Here is an 18,421-nt window from a genome sequence, read left to right as displayed (position 1 = left end):
TTTTTATTTATCACTAGGAAGGGCTTTGTGCATGCAGAGAATTAAGCCTGTGGGAGAGGGAAAATGCTGAATATTCAGTAGGCTGATGGGGGAAACAGTGCTACATTAGCATCGCTCCTTGGGTGTTGGGTGTCAATACCTGGATGGCAGAATTGAGGATGCTCGTGGGCAAAATATCTGGACCTAGAGAGGTTTCCTGGAATGCTGGGGGAAAGAGTTGCTGAATCCCTACTATGTAGCTCCATTAAAGACTTTGAAAATGCATTCAGGCCCGGCCGGTGTGGCTCAGTGATTGAGGGTTGACCTATGAACCAGAAGGGCACAGTCTGATTCCTGGTCAGGGCACATGCCCAGGTTGTGGGCTCCATCCCAGTGTGGGACGTGCAGGAGGCAGCCGATCACTGATTCTCTCTCATCATTGATGTTTCTGTCTCTCTCTACCTCTCCCTTTCTCTCTGAAATCAATAAAAATATATTTTTAAAAAGAAAATGCATTCAATATAGTGTGTCTTTGGGATGGTCATATTTTACTAGGACAGACAGATAAATAAAGCGGACATTTTTAAAAATCTGTGGTTAATAAGGGTTCAACGGAGGTGAACACAGGACTTTAGGAGCTCCAAGGAGCCATCTGAAGCTGCCTGGTTTGGTTGATTGATAGTAATAGGGCCCTATTCGCAGAGCTTATTCTGGCTCAGCCCAGACCTAGAACACAGGTAATTTGAATGTCAATGAATCTTATTCCTCTGTAAGAGAGCTTTGCACTTACTTCCTAGAGCTGGGCTGTTTGGACCTCCCAGAGATTTTTCACCTTGACCCTGAAAAGAGTCCAAGACATGGAGTTACATACCCTAGGTTCAATCCTGGCTCTGCCATCTTTTTGCTGTGCGACTTTGGACAGGTCACCTAACCTCTCTGAGCTTCAGCTTTCCAAATTGTTAAGGTAATTCAATGGGATAAGGTATGAAAAATATCCAGCAAGATGCCTGGCTCACAGAAAGACCTCAGCACAATTTTATTTTCAACCCTCTACCCCAGACCCCTTAGACAGTTCCACACTGGGTTGATAAGCTGTCAGTGGGTGGTAGTATTCAGTATCAAATGTTTCAATGCAGAGTAGGGGAGGGGCAAATGCCTTCCACAGCAGTGCTCTTATCCAAGGGTCCATGCCTAAGCATCCTCCAGGGAGTTTGCAAACTTCCTGGAATTCTATGCAAAATTCAGACATATGTGCATTTCCCCCCAGGGAGTCATCCACAGCTTTCATAAAATCATCCATGAGCACAGAAGTAGGTTAAGAAATTTATCTACAGACTAAAGAGAAATACCCCCAATGACCATAATAACAAGAATAACCATAGCAACAAGTTGCAGCTGCCGCTGGTAGAACCAACCACATGGCAGGCCTGGCCCCATGCTGTATGTTTTCATTCTCACAATACCATGCAAAGAAGTCATATCCCATACTGATTTCATCATCATCATCATCATCATCATCATCATCATCATCACTTACTTACTTTTTAATGTAGAGTTGACTCCCAAATAATATCCCTCATTTTGAAGCACCCTATCACCATTGGCCAAGGGAAGACCTTTCCTTTCTTTTTTTTTTAGTTTCTTTCCTTTTAAACCCATTCTCCACTCACATCCCCCCGCCAAGACACCACCACTGTAAAGCGACAATGTCCACCAGAACTTTCTGAGCTGATGAAAACGCTGCTCTATACCTATGCTTTCTAATGAGGGCTTGAGGACGTGTGTTCACTTCCTGTTGCTGTCACAACGAATTACCACATCTTAGTGACTCACACAACGCAGGTATGGTGCCTGATAGTTCTACATGGCAGAGGTCTAGGCGTTTTCAGGCTCACGTTTACCGCTGTAGCCCCTCTGCACCGGACCCCTTCCTTTGCGTTTATGGCCCCCAGAGGCCGTCCTCATGTTTTTTGCTTCAAGCTCCTCTGCTTCCTGCAACTTGGAAGCCAGCAAGGGTGGGTTGAGTCCTTCTCATGTCACATGTCTCCCATCCTGGCTGGAGCCGCCTGCCCTCTTCCACTTGCTAAGACCCTGTGACTCTGATGGCCCACTAGGTCAGTGGTTGGCAAACTGCAGCTCAAGAGCCACATGAGGCTCTTTAGCCCCTTGAGTGTGGCTCTTCCACAAAATATTACGGCCTGGGCGAGTCTATTTTGAACAAGTGGCCTTAGAAGAAGTTTAAGTTTAAAAATTTTGGCTCTCAAAAGAAATTTTAATTGTTGTACTGTTGATATTTGGCTCTGCTGACTAATGAGTTTGCAGACCACTGCACTGGGTAATGCAGGATCAGCTCCTTACTTTGAGGACAGTTGATTAACCATTTAATGCCACCTGCCACCTGAACCCCCTTTGTCCTGCAGAGTAACACATTCCCAGGTTCTGCAGATTAGGGCATTAACATTGCTAAGGGCCATTATTCTGCCAGCCACCGGCATCTTTTGAGCCCTTGACATATGACCTGTGTGAATATTTGATTGGATTCCACTTTAATTTAAATTTAAACACTGATACTGAATTCAGTTATGAGACACCTTTTAAGGTTTTAAGTATGTTGTGAAAACTCTTGGAAATTTTAATGTCAATTTTTCAAAGCCTAAATACAGGCCAAATATTTCCAATGAAAATTTAATGTCCATAGGGAGATGATGAGCCATAAGTGCAAGTTATACGCAAGATTTTGAGAACTTGGTACAAAAATAAAAAAGGGATGTAAATTATTGTTTATATTGATTACATATTGAAATAATATTTTTGATAAATTGATTCAAGTAAATATATTCTTAAAATGAACTCCACAGAGTTTCTTTTTACTATTTTAAAACATGGCTTCTAGGACTTTTTATATTTTTTATGTCTTTATTTTGTTTCCTTTTTATTGAATTTATAAAGGTGACACTAGTTAACGAAATTATACATGTTTCAGTTACACAGTTCTATAACACATGATCTGTACACTGAATTGTATGTTCACCACCCCAAGTCCAGTCTCTGCCCATCACCATGTTTCCCTCCTCTATGGCTTCTAGAAAATTTTAAATTGCAGATGTGGCTCCCTTTTTATTTTATTGCCTAGGGTTGCTCTCAAGTGCTGATCAACTATCCTTGAACTGTATCCAGTGCTGTGTTGTGACTACATGCGTTTTTAATTTTCATCAGGTAGGGAAGAAAAAATAATTTCCCCTCTACCTTTTTAGGTTCTTACATGAGATCCCACCCACCTTCACAAATAACAGTTTACTAAGATGCAAACCTCCTTCATACAAGAGAGTTACCCAGGAAAACTGAGCAATCCTCAAAATGGCCCAAATTACCACCTTAGTCATAATCTCCAACTATAGACAAAAGATTTTGATGGGCAGGCACTGATGGAGGTTACAGGGAAATCACATTAAACAAGGGTCAGGCTGTTATGCAGACTTAAGTCAGGCCTTATCCACTGATAGAAAGTTCCTGTGACTTAGGGTCATGCTCTCTTCTGGCCCAGGAAACACTTCCAAATACAGTATCCCCTAACACATGTAAACGCCCCTCACTCTGCTTTCAGAGCTTCTCCTGTGTCTGCTGTTTCTCAAAAATAACCAGTTCAAAATAACCCTTACCCAGGTGTATTTCAGGGCAGCATAATTTGCTTTTCATCACCAAACATAATTTGACACGATTCTTGTTTTATTTCAAATCATTGCCCATCCACCCCCTCACTCAACATGGTGCTTCCACATCTCTAATTTCTCTCTGAATTCTCATGTGTGCTGACAGCTTGACCATGTGTTACTCCTCCATCCTTGTGACGGTCACCAACAGTGCTACTGGGAACCGCACACAGCTCTGTGATGGAAACCTTTTATCCTTGTTTGCAGCTGAGGAACCTGGAGCTCAGAAGGGCTTAAGGAGCTGAGCTAGCAAGTGAAGGAACTGGAGTGTAACTCAGAGATGCTTCCACTTGGGATACCTGGTGGGCCATCCCCAGGAGGTGGTACTCAGGCGAACTCAGCTGAGTGAGAGGACACTATGGGGCGGGGCCAGGCCTGAAAGGCGCATACTTCTACACAACTAGGGCTGTTCTCTCCAACAGTCATCCCTGGTTGGTCGATATCAAAATCCAATTTCACCAGGATTAGCCTGGGGATGCGCAGAGCTATTCATTGAATTAGGAACGATTATAGCAGAGGGAGCCCCACGGTTCTTTATTAAGGTCTTTGCAGAAGCACTAAGTGATCTGCAGGAGATTAAAGCGCCAGTGGTGTTTTCTTAACATTTAGAACCTACGCCGATGTCTGGGGAGTTTGTTTATTAGGAAAAATTCTGTGACACACATCCCACCTCTTAATGGAGGCCTTTGAACTGAGCCAGAGCCCAAGCTGGCTTTGCCATCCTTATTCCAGAAACTGCTAAGTGCTGCCAGGAAACCCACCTCTGGAGGTTAGTGGACTTCCCATCCATGTAGGTGCCTGCAACCTTCCCTGCATGATTGGCAGGCCGCATCTCAAGTCCTCGGCATCCATCACCTCAGGAATAAAGAGCACAAGCTGGTGGTTATTGATACTCTTAAAAATAATAATGATCACCTGCCAACGTGGCTCAGTGGTTGCACATTGACCTATGAACCAAGGGATCATGGTTGGATTCTTCGATTCCAGGTCAGGGCACATGGCCCATTGTGGGCCTGATCCCCAGTGTGGGTTGTGCAGGAGGCAGCTGATCAATGATTCTCTGTCATCAATGATGTTTCTATCTCTCTCTCTCTCCCTCTCCCTTTCTATCTGAAATCAGTAAAAATATTTTTAAAAAATAATAATGCCCCTTGTTTATGGGTAGGACTTCACAGTCCCAAAGCCTTTGATGTCATTAACCCACTCCCAATGGTCCAGACAGATGAAACTTTACTTTATGCATATGCAAGAAGGCCTGGAGACATGAAGTCAGCAGTTCTGTAGCACAGTCTGAGCCAAACCAAACCTATTTATTTACACCTCAGATATTTACATGAGAACTTACCATGTTCTCTAGGTCAGTGGATTCCATTGGTACAGTTTTTTTCCGGTTCCCACTCCCCACAAGGGACTTTGGAACCTCAGAAGATATTTTTAGTTGTTCCAGCTCAGGAGTGTAGCATGGGCACTGTGGATGGAGGCCAGATGTTTCTGAAATCCTCCAGGGCACAGGACAGCCCCCATCAAAGAATCCATCAGCCTGAGGTACCACCAGTTCTGTCCCTGAGACACTGGGCTCCAGGGGTGGGATGGGGCAGGTCACTGGGGAGAGAAAGCAGTGGGCACACCCACTCTCCTGGAGTCACCTTCTGGTGGGAAAATAAAGACTGTACAGATTCGCAGAAGCATATGTCGTGAAGGTAGGAAGGTGGGGGAAATCGGTGAGCTAGGAGAGCCAGCGGAGGTGCTGATGCAGCTGCCTCGGGTCACAGGGCCAGAAGCGACCTCCAGTGGGGGATGTCTGAGCAGACTGGCCTCTGACCTTCTCATCTCCTAAACCTGCTTAGAGGAACATTTTCAATTCAGCTGGGTCCCACTCAAGAACCAAAATTGACTTCTAAAAGTCAGACACAGGTCAATCAAGAGTTCTTGCTTCAGCAATGAATTTTCACAGAGCCCTGGCATGCAGCAGCCTTGGGGAAGGCACCTGGAATCCAAGGGGTCCCTGCCTTTCAGAAGTACACATTATACACCATTGGTCCCCTAAACAAGTTTCTTAGCTTTTTCACATGATGTTATTTTCATCCTTAGAAAGTTCACTCCGTTTCTTTGACATAAGATTCAACAAACTTTACAGGGAAGCTGTGATGCCAATTGTTGGCAAACTGCAGCTCGAAAGCCACATGTGGCTCTTTGGCCCCTTGAGCTTTTAGCAAAGGCCAGTTTAGGAGTACCCTAATTACATTAATAACAATGTACCTACCTATATAGTTTAAGTTTTAAAAATTTGTCTCTTAAAAGAAATTTCAATCGTTGTACTGTTGATATTTGGCTCTGTTGACTAATGAGTTTGCGGACCACTGGCTTAATCCATCTGTGGGATGTATGGTGCTGGGCTCAGGGAACCTAAGGACACATCCTGGTCCTTAGAGGGTGTTGATGGTTTGGGAAGCCAGGGGCAAGGGGGTGGGGGAGTGCTTCTCAGCCCAGTGTCCTTGCATCCAGGTGCGGAGAGGCAGTCTGCATTGCGAGCGTGGCCTGGTGAAGGGAAGACTCAGGCCTCCTGTCCACTTTGGGAACTCATTAAAGTGGCCAGTGCGCCTGGGGCAGCGCTGGCAGGAACACATATTCTCCTCTCCTTTCTTGGACCTGGTTTGAGGCCAACCCCTTGGACAGCCTCGTGCTGCCTGATGTGGTTTGAAGTACACTCACTCCTTGATAACAGCGACTCACTGTACATCCACTGGGGGCTTGTTTATAAGGGGCTAGCGGGTTTAATGGTGGCTTTAAAGAAGACGTCCGTGTCCTGGTTTAATAGTGGCTTTCAAAATATATGTCCGTGTCCTGGCCTTCATAAACCTGTGAATGTGACCTTATTTGGAAAAGGAGTCTTTGTAGATGTGATTAAGGATCTGGAGACGAGATCATTCTGGACTTAGGGGGAGCTCTAAATCTAGTGACCGCTATCCTTAAAAGAAGAAAAAGGCGGAGGGAGAGTCATGTCTCAGGCGCACGGAGGGAAGAAGGCCATATGACCTTGAAGACAGACGCTGGTTGGAGAGATGCAGTCAGGAGACACCAGAAGTCCAGAGAGGTGAGGAAGCATCCTCTCCTAGAGCCCCCCGAGGGGTGTGGCCCTACAGCAACTTCTTTGTTTACTTTCGGCCCAACAACTTGAGAGAATAAACGTCCATTGCTTTAAGCCAGCATATGTGTGGTCATTTTCTAGGAGACTCACAAAGGGGTGTATGTTTTCCCTGAAAGTTCTCAAGAAAAGGGACAGAGAAAGCTCACAGCCAATATTCTCAATATGAGAGTCAGTGGGGCTCACTCCCACAGGTGCAACCCCAAAATGTGAGGCTGTAGGGACTGCCACCTTCCTATTGCATTTGGTCCTCACTGCAGTCTAGTCCTTTGTGTTAAAGTGCACTGTATAACCAGACATGCTCAGTCTGAAAAACATTTTTCCCCCTGTTTTTCTTTTTCAACCTCTGGATTCCAACATCCTTTCAAGTCCATTCACTCACAATGTCTTTTATTTTATTTTTTTACATGTTATCTTTTAAAATTACTATGAACACGCAGGTATTCCTACATAACAGTGTCTGGGCATTTGTATATATGCGCAGGCTATAAAATGATTAATTGAGCGTTGTATGTTTTTATCAAAGGAAACAACACAAAGATTTCTCCAAAGTCCTGTTTGACTAAAGATGATTAATTTTAATTTTCACATGAGCAGCATAATGCCATTAATCATTTAATATGTTTAATCATAATCTCTGTAATTCCTAATTAGGTTTATTAAGCTGCAACATCCAGCGGTTATGCACAAATTCAAATCTAAGTTTCCTTCTTGGTAGGAGGCTAGGGGGAAGGAGCTCGTTGCAATTGGCATTGGAACAGCAACTTCTAACAGGAGGGGACAGAAAGTTTCAGTCTCAGCTGCCTCTCTGCAAACCTAACAGTACTAAGGCCCTTGACCCCTCCAAAAAGTGACAATCCCATGATTCAAGGATATGTGCACCTCATGGACATGTAACCAAATCTCACTACCAGAGGAGAAAACACAATTCCTATGTCTGCTTGGGTATCAATATTTTTCTTCCATGATTACTTGAAGGTGGCGAGGTGGATCGTTCATTCCTTCGTTCTTTGTTTATTCATGTACTGATCTTCCATTCACCCATTTTGTTGGTGAGTCAGTCACCATTACACAGGCATTTGTCGTGTGTCTACCTCGGCTCATGTGCTGGTCATGTCACACTGCTATGATCCTTTTGTGCTCACAGGGTCATCCGTGATCCAGCCCCTACCTCCCTTGGCAGTGTGCTCTCATGTGCCTCCATACTTGCCCCCTCTGGCCAGGGCCAGTGAGGTCCACATGTACCGTGCTTCCTGAATCTCTGCATCTTTGCATAAGCTTTGCCACCTGCTGTCACAGTGCCAGTCATCACCTCTTCACTTAGACATCCCCCACTTCAGATTTAATCTGCAGAACTGGCCAGCCTTTAGGGAGCTCCAACAGTGCTGTGTGCCCCTGATTTATCTTTACTCAGCCTTCTGAGATCCACTCTCATTCCAGCATTTAACAATGATATAACAGCTGACTCTTTCTAACTTTTTATCTCTTTCTAAAATGGGATCTGCATTTTAAGACCAAGTCTCATGTCTAGTGTATAGTAGTTGCTCAGTAAAGAGGTGTTTTGTATGCAAATGAGGACCTTTCTTCTTTATTTCCTGAGAGGGTCTCTTTACATCTCTCATTGATTTAAAAAATCATCATTTTAAAAAATGCATTACATTTTATTTATTGATTGTACACCATGAGCCAAGAACTCTGCCAAGCAGGCATAGGTCATTGTGTTCATTCTTCATAGAGCCATTTAACATATGCTGTATTGTTACTGTTCATTTTCCAGACGAGAAAACTGTCACCATCCTCCTTCTTACTCCAAAAGCATATGCAAAATTGTTGTTGCAATCAAAACATTGCACTTGGGAAGGAAAAAGTCACCTGGTAGGGGGCTTTGGATATGAAACCAGCTTGCGAAGTAGTGTGCCAGTCACTGGCGGTCTTGACTTCAAACTGCAACTCAGGATGTATAGGATGGAGAATAATGAAATAATAAATGAAGTCTGCCAGTTAATACAAGAGTTGACAAGAAAGCCACTAATTATGCTCACGTTATTTTGGCATATATCTATTTCACTTTGTAAAATTGTCTTTATTATTTTACAACTGGCTGCCTGTATTGATAGTTTTTTTTCCCCCTCTCAATTATATTCCACTAAATTGTGTATAAGTAGTTGTGGGCGATTCCTTGCTCATAATTTAATGAGCTTCCATATAGGTTTTTCCATCTTGGCCTCGGAGAAGCAGGTATCTGACGTGGATGGCATCTACTGCCACCTGCAGGCAGTATGTGCTAATTGCAGGGAAAGTATCTAAAAATGAAGCATCTCTGAAATGTTGAAACTATAGAGGAATCAGAATATGGGCATAGCTACAATGATACCAAATGTTACTGAGACTTTTCTCCTAGTTCCTGCTTATATAAAGGTGTCATTCTATTAGCAAGTGATCCAAGCTTTCATTTGGGAGGGATGGAATGGGAAGCAGATGAGTTATGCTAATAATGTGATGATGTCCACACCGACTTGCTGCAACAGAAAGTCCTGCAGTGATGGAGAGGTTCTGTATCTGCTTGCCCGGTATGGAAGCCAATAGCCATATGTGGTGACTGAGCACTTGAAATGTGGCTAGTGCGAATGAGGAGCTGAATTTTATATTGTATTTAATTGTTATATAGGGTAAATTATAATGGACAATACTAGCCTAAAAATCAAGAAACCAAAATTCAGCCCTGGCCCACTTGACTTAGTGGATGGAGCATAGGCCTGTGGATTGAGGGGTCCCAGGTTCAATTCCGGTCAAGGGCACATGCCCAGGTTGCAGGCTCATTCCCCAGTAGCAGGCATGTAGGAGGTAGCCAATCAATGGTTCTCTCTCATCATTGATGTTTCTAATCTCTCACTCTCCCTTCCTCTCTGAAATCAGTAAAAATATATTTTAAAACAAGAAACCAAAGTTCAGCCCTGACCGGCTCAGTGGATAAAGCCTTGGCTTGCAATCTGAAGTGTTCCATTCCAGGTTCCATTCCATTCCGGTCAAGGGCATGTACCTTGGTTGTGGGCACATTCCCAGTAGGGGGTGTTCAGGAGGCAGCTGATTGATGTTTCTCTCTCATCAGTGTTTCTAACTCTCTATCCCTCTCTGTAAAAAATCAATAAAATATATATATATTTTTTAAAAAGCTCAAACCATAAAATAAAATAACTTAAGTCAATCAGATAGCTATTTGGATTGCAGAATACCAAACGGCCTTTTCAAATGTTTTAGTGCATATACTAATATTTTATCTGCACAACCTCAGCAATTATGTAGGGTGTGTCCTAAGATTTGAACAGCCTTGAGTAAGGGATCCACCTTCTCCTACCTTTGTGAGTCCTATCCCCTTCCTGGTGACATTTTTCTCTGACTGCCAGTCAGCATTCCTCGCCCAGCCCCAGCACCAGCTAGCCCATTCCTTTGCTATAATATATTTTCTTCTCGAGTGCTTTTCTCCTTTTGTCAGCTCCATATGTATTTATTTTTACTTATGTAATTTCGTTGTTAATCCTCACCCAAAGATATTTTCCCATTGCTTTTTAGAGAGAGTGGGAAGGAGGGGGAGAGACACTTTGAGAGAAACATTAATGTGAAAAAGCCACATCGATTGGTTATCTCCCACACACGCCTGGACGGGGGCCAAGGATCAAGCCTGCAACTGAGATACATAGCCCTGACGGAATTGAACCCTTGACTCTTTAGTCCTTGGTCCAATACTCTATTCACTGAGCCAAACCAGCTCTGGCCCGTATTTATTAATGCGGCAACCCCCTTCCTCCCCAGAAATATGATCTGTGAGGACAGGGGTTTTTGCTTTGCCCACCTCCAGGTCCATGACAGGCACTCAGAGTTCAGTCAATTTTTGTTGCATGAATGAAAACCACTTAGCAGTTCCTTCCTGCCTTTATTCCTTTGCTCTGGAATTTTGCTACCAGGGAGGGGATGCAAAAGCATTCTGGGAAAGAGCGTCGGGGTCCACTCACAGCCTCTTCGCTTTGCTCTTGTTCTTTTAGCAGACAGATGACGCAGCGCCGACGGATGGCCAGCCCCAGACACAACCTTCCGAAAATACAGAAAACAAGTCCCAGCCCAAGCGCCTGCACGTCTCCAACATCCCCTTCCGCTTCCGTGACCCGGACCTCCGACAAATGTTTGGTGTAAGTACTGCCTTTCTCCCCTGCAGGGCCTGCTCTGGGCCAGAGCCCTGCCCGCCATGTAAGTTCTTGCTATTTATAATACGAGGTGAGACGTTTAAAAGGGAGGATTTTGGGTCCTATTTTGTGGGTGTATGGTGATTAGGCTCTTTCACTGTTTTTAATATAAATTTCTTTGCCTGTGTCCACCATGTTTCCATTTTGCCAAATGGCCTCTTTCTAATTAGTCACTGACCTATCAAATGGAAAATTGACTCTCAGATAATACACTGCTGAAGCAAGCCCATTGGTGATCCCAAATGGAGGGGCCTGGACCCCATGTCATGGCTAAAAAACATCGTGTTTCAATTTGGTTCTTCACTGGAAGGCAGTTGCCTGATTGCCGTGATGCATTCAGGCACACCTTACCCTTTCCCAGGCATTGAGCATTTAGAGGGCTGATGCAGCTGTCGAGAATTAGTTCTAAATCTTTGTTAAAAGGCAAAAAAAAAACTAAAAAAAAAAACACACAAACAAACAAACAAAACAAAAAAACAGAACAAAGGCTAGAGACTCCTCAGCCTGACTTACATCCTGCAGTGTTCACCCTCCTGGAACCCGTAGTGAGGGTGCAGAGATTCCTATTGTGGTGTTGTATGTGCCAATGACAGCATGCCCCACCCCCAACTATGGTGAAATGCAGAGACAGAAGTCACCCAGAGAAAAGAAATGATAGGGCTGCTTCCTCATGGGGCATCATGACCCAGACAGTATTTCTGCACAGTATCTGCCCTGTCCACTGTGGGAATGGATGAGTTTGGCGTTTCCTTGGGCTCAGTTTTGCCAAAGGGCAATGCTACCATGAGCTTGGATACTACTCATGTTTGCAAACATAGTCAGTCTATTTTTCCGTGACATCCGACATTGGTGGGAGGTATCTGTGGATTCAGTGAACAGGACGACATTCTTAACATTTGACTGAGAGCAAAGGTTGGCTGCCTGGAGATTCTTCTTTTAGGGGTCTTTGGATGCACACGGATATGACAAAAGGAATAAGAAATAGCCCACCTTGAAGGCCTAGTTCTGGGCAAAGTAGCTTTCATTGCCCATGAGAGAAGGGAGCTCTGGCTCACGGCCCTGCGACTGCGAGGTTCTCGTGCACCTTTTATTCCTTGAACGTGCATGATGTTTATCAAGCGTGCATCTGACACAAACGCAGGCCAGGCATCCTCACATTGAAGACACCCAGACTTGAAACCTGACATTTCCGAGGAAAAGGTCAGCTCCTGCACTTTCATCTCTCTCATTTGGTAATAACCTTGAGTTGAGCCCTCTCTAACTGTTGCAGAGAAGAGATACCCTCGGGCACTTTCGGGTCAAACATGACTTTGAAAAGTGCAGAGCATTCAAAGTGAAAGTGGAGGTTAAGTGTGTAAAGCAGCCAGGCTAGGTCTGAGTGACAGGAAGTCAGTGGCATCGAATTCCTTTTGCCACAGCAGGTGAGGAAGCCATCTTGCGCTCCAGCCCATCTTTGCTCATCAGGTGTCAGTGGGATGTTGGCTTTGAACTCGGTCCTCTGGATGTCCATCCGGGGCTCCCTCATGGGGTCGCTCATTGCAGCGCACCCCAGTTCCCACTCCCCAAGGGTGCTCTTCACTCCCTGGTCTTCTGGGTTATAATGAAAGTTACTGGAGAGTGACACTGCTAAGTCAGAGAGGCATTCACAATACCCACAGCTAGAATTCCAAAGAAGGGATCCTGTGTGTGTGGGTATATGAACCTCTTACTCTTACAGGGGTAGTAGGGCAGATGGCATGGAGCAAAGTCTTGGTATATTCATTTATTAACGTATAAGGCAAAAGATCCATTGTACTATCAGTTGTCAGACCTTGATGGAAATCGACTGGTTTCATAGCCACTTTTTGTAAAAGTCAAAATTGTCAAGCAACTAGCAAGATGCCAATCTGACAGGATGATAGATACACTTACTATTTATGCATTAGGAAAGCACAGCGTACATTCAGTGATATTAAAATGTATGTTTTGTTGATCACAAACAGCATCTGTGTCCATTTAGAAAAGTAGGCAGGATTTTTGTGATGGGTTTCATCCATAAAAAAATTATTGGGTACATGTGGATTCTGGGACTCTGCTGTAAATCTGAGGCCTCTTTGTTTTATAACCATAATTCTGAAGAAATGGAATTTTAACACTAAAAAAAAAGCAACAACAACAAAAACGACTATATTTCCTAGCCAAATCATGGTGTTGGCAAACCTATTCTAGTTATCTGATACATTTAGTGGTATGAATCCCTTCGGAAGGCATCTGTAAACATTCTGATTGGCTTCCCAATTTTAACCCCTGATTGGTAGTTTCCAGATCACATGGACATGAAATACCTCCTCTCCTTTTGGTGGAATATTCTGCCTTTATCCCCTCACTTTGGCAGGAGCTACAGTACCTACTATGATGGGTGGGGGGGGGGGGGGTGAGGGGGGGAAACTCTCACAAGGCCCCTGAGCTTTTTTCCTTTGTCTCTTTTCCTGAAAGTGGGAGTTTCAAACTCAAAACAAAAACAAAACTCACAAGACAAAAAAGAGCCTCCTTTCTCAAACTGCCAAAAACCTGGCAACGTTCATAACAACGTCCTCCTTCAGTCCTGAAGTTTGCAACCTCTGTGGGCTTAATGGTTACCACAAGTGCCTCTCATATATATATATTTTTTTAAATTTGTGGCTCCAGTGCCTCCTTATTGCCATTCTGGTTATCTTTTCTTCCACATGCACTTCATATTCTGCACTTTCTCCCCTTTTTGGAGGCCTGGGTCTCCATGTTTGTCATGAACTCTTCTAGCTCATTATAGATTTCCTGTTCTGTTTAAGATGGAGCATTCCTGGGCCTTGCTGCTCTGTGGTCACATTATCCAAAGTAGAAGTCTTTTGAAAGCACCAAAAGGGGTGTGAGTGAATGGCTTGAATATGTGATCAAGACTTTGCTTCTGAAGATTTCAGTGGAAGGAATGTTGGTCCGCACCTGGCTCCATTCTTCTTGAGCTCTGTCCTCATGTCAGACATCATTCATGAGCTGCTACTTCCTTTACATTGAGTTCTTGACGATCCCACTAAAGGAATGTGTGGATTTCCATAGATCAATTATAATTTCTTGCTCCTGAAATATGAAATTTAATTTAACCTAATATTCAAATGTTAAGCATTTCTGGGTTTGGGAGGAGAGAAGTGGTTATAATCTATCCAGATCATGGATACACCTCATTCCATTGTAGAATTATTTTCAGAAACAGCTGCTCAGTGAGTTCAGGTTTCAAATTTGCACAGGACCCTTGATGTCACAGCTTTGCTTTTGTTATCAAAAGACAGACTCACTTGAGCATGCACACAATCTATGGAAGTCTCTCTTTATGGTCAGCAAAAAGCAGATCCCCTGACTTTCGGAGCATGCAAAAGAAGCTTTCATGAGCAGCTCTGCAATAATAACGTAGAGCGAGAGAGATGGCGGCACTTCCAGTGTTAACAGGAATTCCACCCACTGTGATATTACAAGTAGTGAAGCTGATCTCTTGGGCATGGCTTGGTGCCTCCTCGGTCTGCATTCTAAGCATGAAGCTGACCCCAAGAAAACTCAGAGGATGCCTTTCCTTAGCCTCTCTGTACATTCTTTGAACTAACCTTTGCTTTCATGTTTCATGCTCTATCCATTGACCATCTTGCACAGTTTTTCAGAGAAATATTATTTGATCTGAGAATGTCTACAAATGCCTGCGACAGATTTGCCCACGTGCGTGCCTATAAGCGCCTGGATTTCCTTCTGGATGCAGCCATCCAGACACCTTGTGTGGATTCTGAGATGTTGTTGAACGCCACCCAACATTGGTGTTGAGCAAACAAATGCTAGTTATGTCTGCGAATGAGTCGTGTCTGTTTAAACTGAAAATGTGCCAGCTGTGTTTACATCATTAGTACCAACTTCCCAATTAAACTGTTGATACTATAAATATAGTACACAACTGTCTCAGCCGTGGGGCTGACATCAGCATTCTTCTCAAGGCTCGTTTCCTTGGCTTTGTGAATCATCAGCCCAAGGGTAGCAGCCAACTTGTGTTGAGACCATTTCAGGGCATATGGTGTCATCATTTTATTTGGGGAAAGACACATGCTAAGAGTATTTCTCTTTTGGTTCTTTCTCCACGAGATCTTATTTTAAGGAAGTGTTTGTGTTGACTGCTGAAAGAATGTTCCGTAGGTGACCTTTGCTTCATAATTTGGAAAGAAGTTCTTTTCTAGCTTCCGTGTCCATCACCACGAGTGCTTTTGGGCCCTTATGTCCAAAATACATATAATAGCATCTGTGTGGACTGACTTTTCTAAGTTTATATCAAAGTTACTGCTTCTGAGGCATTCACCCAGCTGGAGGATTGCTTAACTCTGAGATTAAGTTCACCTTTCAATGGCAAACCCTTCCCTTCCAAATCTGAAAATTTTCTTTTTCTGTGTTTAGTGATTTTCTTTGCCCAAATCTAGGGCACTCAGAATGCTCTGTAGAAGAGTATTCTCTTGACAGAGAGACTGAGCATCCAGAAATGGCAGGGTGAGTTAGCTGCATGCTTCTTGGTGTTTCCATTGTATGGGCAGACCTCATTTATTGCACTTCACCACATTGTGCTTTGCAGATAAGGCATTGATTTTATAAGATGAAGGTGAGAACCTCCACCAGCAAAGTGATTATGACTTGCAGAAGGCTCAGGTGATAGCATTTTTTAGCCAACAAAGTATTTTTAATTACGATATATATATATATATATATATATATATATATATATATATATATATATATATTTCTTAGACATAACATTATTGCACACTTAATAGGCTACAGAATAGTGTAAATATAACTTTTATATGCACTGGGAAACACAAAAACTTGTGTGACTTGTATTATTGCTATATTTGCTTTATTGCCGAGGTTTGGAACTGAACCTGTACGTGCCAGCATCCTTCCATCTCCTCTCTTAGTTGAGCCTTGTCTTCTTGATGGTTTCCTGTCCTTCTATCCTTTGGGAAGTAGAGAAGCACTTGTGCTCAACAAGAAAAATTCCACTCTATGATGTCCTTCCTGGGTACATATTCCTAGCAATGGGCATATTTAAAGACACAGAATGACATAGCTTTGGGTTTCTTTTTCTCATAGTAATAACTATTTTCATTTCAAGGATTTGAGCTATTTGTTTTTATACTAGAGGCCCAGTGCATGAAATTCATGTATGGGGGGGGGGGGTGTTCCTTTAGCCCAACTGCAACCTTTCCTATCTGGGAGCCCTCAGGGGATGTCATACTGATGACTTAGACCTGCTCCCCCGGGGGAGGGCCTAAGCTGCAGTCTGCCCTCCCTCTGCAGAGGTGACTGGGCTGATGAGGGAAGGCACCACCTCCATTACCCTGCTGCTGCTGCCACTGCCAGCTGCCGCAGCCACCAAGGTGTTTTCATCACGGACTCCAGTCCCTTCACCATGAAAAAATGACAACTTTTTTTTAAGGCATTTTCAAGATGTCTCTTTCATAGGATCTGACATTTCTTTCTTTTCTTTTCTTTTTCTTTTTCTTTTTTTTTCTTTTTCTTCTTCTTTTTTTTTTTTTATCATCACTTGAGGATATTTTCCCATTGATTTTTAGAGAATGTGGAAGAGAATGGGAAAGACAGAGAGAAACATCAATGTGAGAGGGACACTTAGATTGGTTGCCTCCTGCATGATCCCTGATCTGGGCCCCTGACCTGGGTCGGCAGGCTGAGGCTCTATCCACTTAGCCAAACTGGTTAGGGCAGGAAATGACATTTCTTAGCCCCTCCAGCAGCTTTGTTTTTTCCTCCAGGAGTGAGGTGGAAGACCCTAGATCACCTTCTTAGATTCTTATTACCCAAGTTACCAAGTACAATTGGTGAGAGTGGCCTACAGGGAGTTTAGCCAATGAGCAGTCAGAAAAGGTGCTTCCTTTGCTGCTCATGTGCAGAGGTGGGATTGCCAGCGTGTGCAGCTGGCAGGCCCTCTTCTCTGCAAGCCTGCACCATCCGTGGCTTGCCTTACCACACATGCAATCCTACAATCTCCTCCCACCCACCTGTGCACACAACTACCTCCTTAGCTGTTGGGACGTTATGGTATACCAGCTAATTTGCATATTACCTCTTTTTAGATAGATGATAGATAGATAGATAGATAGATAGATAGATAGATGAGTAGCCTCGGGTATGCATACGTTTTCCTCTCTTTTCAAGTAAAGTAGGATAGTTTGTATGTTCCAGAAGACAGCCTCTGTATGTTCAAAAAAAATTTTTTTTTTGAATGTTAGTAAGACCCTCTTGACACTCACCTCAGGGCCTCCCAGCATCCTCTGATGGATGCTCCTGGTCAAGCAGGTTGTCCTCAGCAATCTGTGTTCAGATTGTTCCTTCCCTGTCTTACTCCTCCCTCTGAACCACTCTGTCCCTTGCTGCATGGAGATTGCTCCATGCTTTCCACCCAGGGGAGAGACAGAATGCCTATTTTCCTACAGCAGTAAATAACACAATAAAAATTGAGGCTGCAGAAGCAAATGGAACAATAGGAAAGCTCAAAATAAAGGAAAAAGAGAGGGAAACATGACTTTATGGTCTCCTGTTTATTTTTTTAATAACATGAACATTCGCTCCCTTCTGCATAAGATAAAATTCCCATCTTCTTTTTCCCTGGGCCATGTCGCTACTTGTATGCCATCCTCTCCCACCTGCTCTCAAAAGTCGCCCACTCGACTTCATGTGAGTGAAGAAAACTGACAGGATTCCAAGGTCAAGAAAAAGGATTTTGGATCATCAGATGCTTCTGGTGTCAGGGTGCACATTCCTTTTTCTCTTTAAAGTGTGAATCAAGAATTGCTTGACATCTTTCTCCCGAGGACTGCCAGATTTAGCAAATAAAAGAAAATACAAGATATGCTAGTTGAATTTGAAGTTTAGATAACCAATATTGTATTAAGAATAAGTGTATCCCCAGTATTATTATCTTCAGGTCATAATTATTCTTGAATATTTGAAATTTTAATCTGCGTAGGCATCTGTATTATGCACAACTGTCCAATTTATTTGTCATCGGAAGTTGTGTTCCTAGACTTGAATACCTGGAGTCGCCTTCACTTTTTATAGAGCACATTCATGCTAATTGTCTAAAACATGTTTGTTGGTTTAACAACACGGAGAATCATCTGGAGAGAAGTACATTCCAGCCTGAAGTCTAATCACAACTGTGCTGGTATGTGGATTCTGATGGGCATCCAGATAGTGGATCTTGCTTTTATCTGTTTGTACTTTACTTGTCTTACATGGCCTGGCTGTTTCATGGGTGCTTGTGACCCAAATCCTCAACCTCATATTCTATT

At 43.4% G+C, this 18,421-nt stretch overlaps 1 protein-coding gene across 21 annotated transcripts in view; it reads left to right on the top strand.

Moving 5' to 3' along the window:
- Window positions 1-18,421, top strand: part of RBFOX1 (RNA binding fox-1 homolog 1) — a 2,022,031-nt gene that overhangs the window by 1,881,576 nt on the left and 122,034 nt on the right. For all 21 annotated transcript variants that reach the window (XM_036410672.2, XM_045571305.1, XM_045571304.1 and 18 more), the window contains one exon: window positions 10,875-11,018. In XM_036410672.2, the coding sequence (XP_036266565.1) occupies window positions 10,875-11,018 (144 nt within the window). The remainder of the gene's footprint in view (window positions 1-10,874; window positions 11,019-18,421) is intronic.

The sequence above is a fragment of the Pipistrellus kuhlii genome, unplaced genomic scaffold, assembly GCF_014108245.1.
Source record: "Pipistrellus kuhlii isolate mPipKuh1 unplaced genomic scaffold, mPipKuh1.p scaffold_m20_p_4, whole genome shotgun sequence".
In the NCBI taxonomy this organism is placed as follows: Eukaryota; Metazoa; Chordata; class Mammalia; order Chiroptera; family Vespertilionidae; genus Pipistrellus; species Pipistrellus kuhlii.
This window is presented reverse-complemented; position numbering and strand designations above follow the sequence as displayed.